The following is a 5,186-nucleotide window of genomic DNA, read 5'->3' on the forward strand; positions in this document are numbered from 1 at the left end:
AATCAAGTGGTTTATGGCTTTTTGTCCAATCTGTGATCTGTCGGATACCTCCTGGCAAATACTTTTTGCAAACCCTTAAGGGGCACAAGTTCAATTCTACATGACTTTTCCTCTTCACAAAGGCTTTTAAAACAATCTTAGGCATGAACAAGATTATACATTTTTAATAAGCTGGGTTTAGATCTCTCCCAATGATACCACGGAGAATAAACCCTTTGAATAAACCAGGAATGAGAATAAACCAGGCTGTGCTCAGCTGTTTTACATAAGACTGCAATCTGGGGCAGCAACAGCCATCACACCCCCAAAAGGCACACAATGGTTTAACCAACATTGAGGAGGTTAAGAACCTGCACTCGCAGTGTTTCATTCAAGGATCATTCTTACATTAATCTAGGACAATCTGGGTAGTATCTATTCAAAGCCCACATAATTTGTGAAGTGTTCAGACTTCTGCATGCCCTCAGAGACAGATATGTCTAACATTTATAATATTCTTTAATAAAACCAGAGTAACTGGTTCTTGCAGAGCAGACCCTCCAAAACTGCATTTTCAAAAATCATTACCATTTTTAATTAACAAACTCACTTCGAGCTATAATTCTTAAATTTGTGGTAGCAAAACAGATCTCTGTCATACCAAGAGGTACAGAATTCTTTTTAAGGAATTTATTAAGCACTCCATGTCATTAACCACACAGCTATACTACAATTTTCCACCACTTTTCTACTTTCTCCTCCATTAAAAACACACTTGCTATGAATTCCTCCAAAGTGATAACAAGAAACTGAGAGCTGAAGTATTTTGTTTGGAAAACTGTGTCTGAATACAGTGTAATGAATTAACTTACTGTTTTACACAAGACCACCTAAAAATGGTCACACATGTTAAAGACGTGAGGCAGTATTCCATAAGCTGCTGCTGTGTGCTTCCATTCCTAGGTGTACGCATTCTCAGAGACTGTCTCAAGCTAAAGAACTATTTAGGTATTAAACTAGATTGTTTCCACCCCTTCTGATTTCAGATTGAAGTTAACCAGAACTGCCGTGATAACGTAATACAGCTTTCATTAAATATCAGAATATTCTGCAAGGATAATATTTTTCTCTGTGCACGACTGCCCATTTCTCAACATTGCTTCCAATTCAGCAGTGCATCAGATATCTAAAAAATCTTCATATATTAGCACAAACTAACTCAAAAATAGAAGCTGAAAATCCCAGTCAGTCATTTCCTTTACTTACGGGCATTAACCAAACGCCTGTTAAACGCTGACAGGCTTGGGGCATTGGCCATCTCTCCAGGAAGCCTGTTCCAGTTTGACTACCCTCTCAGAAAAGAAATGCTCCCAAATTTCCAGTCTAAACCTCCCTTGTCTAGTTTAAAATTAATAAAACTGCTATCCACTAACTTATTCTTTGATTTAAGAAACAATAAACAACAAGATAGACAATAATTAACATAAATTTATGGGTTAAAAAAATATTTCACTTCTGGTTTAGTAGACTAGTGAAAGTGTCCCTGTCCATAGCAGGGGGTTGGAACTAGATGATCTTTAAGGTACCTTCCAACCAAAGACATTCTATGATTCTATTTCAATCCTTTTTTTTGCCCCTCCTAGAGGACAGTATCATGAAACATAAAAGATGCAACAGAAATTGCAATGACAAATAAACTCTACAGTAGAAGCACGTATTCCTTTACATGTTCCCAATAGGTGGCAACAGAATACCAAAACTACAAACTAGTTTATAATTCTTTCTTCACCCACAAAGTAATGGAAGCCCTGTTACAACTTCTATCAATGAACTTCCACCAGCAATTTCTTTCAAATGAATGACTGCATCTCAGCAACAGAAATTCTCAGGATGGCTAATGTCAAAAGCCAGCTAATTCTCAGAATAGAAGCAAGATACTTATTAAAAAGCTGGCTGTTACAAAACAACTACCTGATGGCTCAGAGCTTATCTGAGGGAATAAACTATTACAAGCAGGAATTTACAGTAATGAAGTGTTTCTACATATTAAAGAAGAAATGTTAAGGAAAAAAGGAAATAGTAGACTCATTTTTTTGTTGTTAACATGCACACTTTGGTCTTTAGCAGTATTTATTTACAAGACTGAAACAAATCCCAACTTTATCAGTAGTAGCAGGTCCATACTAACTCCCTGATTTTCAGTGAGAAATTACAGGAAATCAGTCCTTTCCTTGACAGTTACATACCTATGTTGTTTCTGTGGCACAGAGCTATACAAATCAAGTCTAAATAATGACTACTTACTTGCTTTCAAAACCAGGTAAGTCCCTGTCCAAAGAAATTGTCTCTGTTGTAATTTCCACCTTTCTCACACTGCCAAAGAAGTCTGTTATCAGAACATTTTGTGGGTCTCGCTGAAAGAGATCGGTTCGGTGCCCAGGCGTGGAAACACACAAACTTTTTGGACAGACCTGAAACTGGAAACCAAGGGACAATCATATCCTGCATCACGACAAGTTCCACAGCTGAAAAAAAACCAATGATTGAACAAAAACATTAGAGGCATAAACATCTTGATTACACAATTTCAGAAACCTTTCTTTATCCTCACAATTATGTGAGTTTAGAAATGTTTCTGTGAAAGCCAACCACCAGCTAAATCCGATTAAATGCACAAAGGTATTTCTGAATATACAACATAGCAACGCTGCTATAACCTTCCAAAAATCACAACTGGATGTAAATTCTTCATATTTAACAAAGGGAGGCAAGCAAGATTAAACACACCTTGATGAATAGCTAATAATCAAGGCTTCATAAAGAATCAGGAATGTGTATTTTGACGAAAAGAAAAAACCTTAGTCTTGTTTATAGCTTGCAAATTAATGCAGAATTAGGATCTTCAAATATCCAATGTATTAAGTTCACAAAGACATCCTGTAAAACCCACAAATTAGCTATATACCTTATTACTTATTTTACCTACGCATTTTGTCTACATATCAGATCCACTATATTCAGCACACACTGCAACACCTGGAAGACAAGAACCGCACTACAAACTGTTTAAAAGGTACATAAAGTTGCACAAGTAGGTGTAACAGTGGCAGATTTGTTGTGGCATTTAGAATATCTCACAAGACAGCATGCCTATTAAATAACAAGACTGTCATGCAGCCAGCAGATACTCGAGGCAAAACCAATGCATTTTGGACACAATGCCTTTCTTGCTCATGACCAACCACACTTGCTACAAGTGTCTCTAATATTTCCCATCTGGTCAGATTCCTTATTTCAAGGGATCTTGTAATGCACACAATGTAATATACTAAATAAGAACTGGTTTGTATTTTTATTAATAATGCTACATAGCTTCAAGTGCCATGAAATGCGGCCCAAGGCCTCTCTCCCTCTAGCCTCCTTGATGAGCTTGGAAAGTTCCAATCATGTCTCAATCCTTAGAAGGCACTTCACAACCAAACATAAAACCCTACTAGACACAGAGGCTAGACACACATCCCTGCTAGTCAGAAGTGCCAGCTCTGCAGTGCTCTGGACAGTTTCATGAGCAAATGTTGCTGTCCATTCAACTGTTTCATGGGCAACCCACAGACTACCTGGTATCGGTGTAGGTTGGGTGAGTACTTGTATGTTCCAGGAACAAAGAACATTTAACAGAACAGATTAATGTACAGGACTATGAAGGATGCTCTCCACATGGGTCCTCATCTTCCTTAATCTTAAATTCTCCAAGTGATTTTCACAAATAGGACCATCAGTCACAGGATCATACACCAAATTACACCATTGGTCATCTCTTAGAAGGTTGCATTCTTAGGACAAAAACCACAGGTCCTATATTTGCTAAATGTAAATGCAACCTCAATTATCCCAGATTACAACTGACAAAACCTGTGAGTTTCAGTCCACACTCCACAGCAGAAATTCTGTGCTCAGCTTGACACAAAATGCCTGGGCTGGTGTGGCTACTTCTGTTAGGACAACAGGGACATGCATTTAAAAAGTTTCCCAGAGACGAAACCATGTATCTGGCTTTTCTTCATAGAGGAGGGATCTATTTCCCCATTCCTCCTGCTCCATCACAGCTCGTCTTCCATACTTCGTCTTTTTTTGTCTAAACCTGTAAGCATATGGCATTAGGCTGCTGGTCCAGGGAGACCTCATCTCACTTTCACCTTTACCTTAACTGAAGGATACGAGCACGCATATCAACTGAGCACTTTTTTAATGATTCCCAACCCTCTTGTTGGCAGAGTATTGCACAGCTGCTAAAAAAAAGACCAGGACAGATCAAACATTCCTGTTATCTTCCCTGTGAAATGAAAATGAACTAGACTCATCAGCATCACACTCCCATACAAAGCCACTTGTCAAAGACCTCTTAAGTTCCAGTTTCACCAAAATGCCATCGGTTTTCTTCAACTTTGTTCCCACTAAGGTGATAAACATAAACACTGAATCTCTGAAGGTATAAAAGCTATGTATTCATTTAAACCCTGCTGTTTGATGCATAAATCTATGCCACAGTTATACCACTAAGTCTTCCTTCCAAGATCTCCAGAGCTGGCAATTGTCCCAAAACAATTGCATCAGCACAGAAAGGGGGAAATTGATATTGTACCCAATATTTCTAACCTGTCCCACAACAATTCCCTACCATAAGAAGTTGAAATGGATCTTAAACGATAAACATGCAATGGCACTGAGAAGACAACTTCAGTAATAAAAATCTATTTATCCCGTACCAATATGAGAAAAGAAGGAATACAAAGCAATTACACCACGGCAGACTAGCACTAATCACTGAGGTCTTCTGACCAAAAAAAAGGCAAATGCTAAACGAAACACATTTGTCCATGTGTCAAATTTTCCAATTTTTTTTAAATAAGTCACTATTCAAATAAAGCTAAACAACTCCCCAAAATGGCAACTTTATCTTGACTTTTCTTAACAACATTTTTGGCTATTTTATGACAAACTATATCTCATTTGGAAATTTATTTGAGTCTCATTTTAGAAGTTAAAATGTGTGACATTTCAATTTAGTCTTTACTTTTTTGGAATTGTGATCAAACCGCAAGTCAGTCATATGCACAGCTTTATGCTATCCCTTAGCAACAGAGATGGAGCAGGTGGAGAGTAGGTGGAGTGGATTATGAAAAAAGATGTCTCATTCTTTGCAGGAA

At 37.7% G+C, this 5,186-nt stretch overlaps 1 protein-coding gene across 1 annotated transcript in view; it reads right to left on the bottom strand.

The window, feature by feature from the left end:
* Positions 1-2,283: 2,283 nt before the first annotated feature.
* The window catches only part of PIGK (phosphatidylinositol glycan anchor biosynthesis, class K), a gene marked incomplete at both ends in the record, with an annotated part of 14,163 nt that continues 11,260 nt past the window's right edge, over positions 2,284-5,186 (bottom strand). Inside the window, one exon of the mRNA XM_010140453.1 lies at positions 2,284-2,456. Coding sequence (XP_010138755.1) covers positions 2,284-2,456 — 173 coding nt within the window. The remainder of the gene's footprint in view (positions 2,457-5,186) is intronic.

Source organism: Buceros rhinoceros, unplaced genomic scaffold (genome assembly GCF_000710305.1).
Source record: "Buceros rhinoceros silvestris isolate BGI_N320 unplaced genomic scaffold, ASM71030v1 scaffold43557, whole genome shotgun sequence".
NCBI classification, from domain to species: Eukaryota; Metazoa; Chordata; class Aves; order Bucerotiformes; family Bucerotidae; genus Buceros; species Buceros rhinoceros.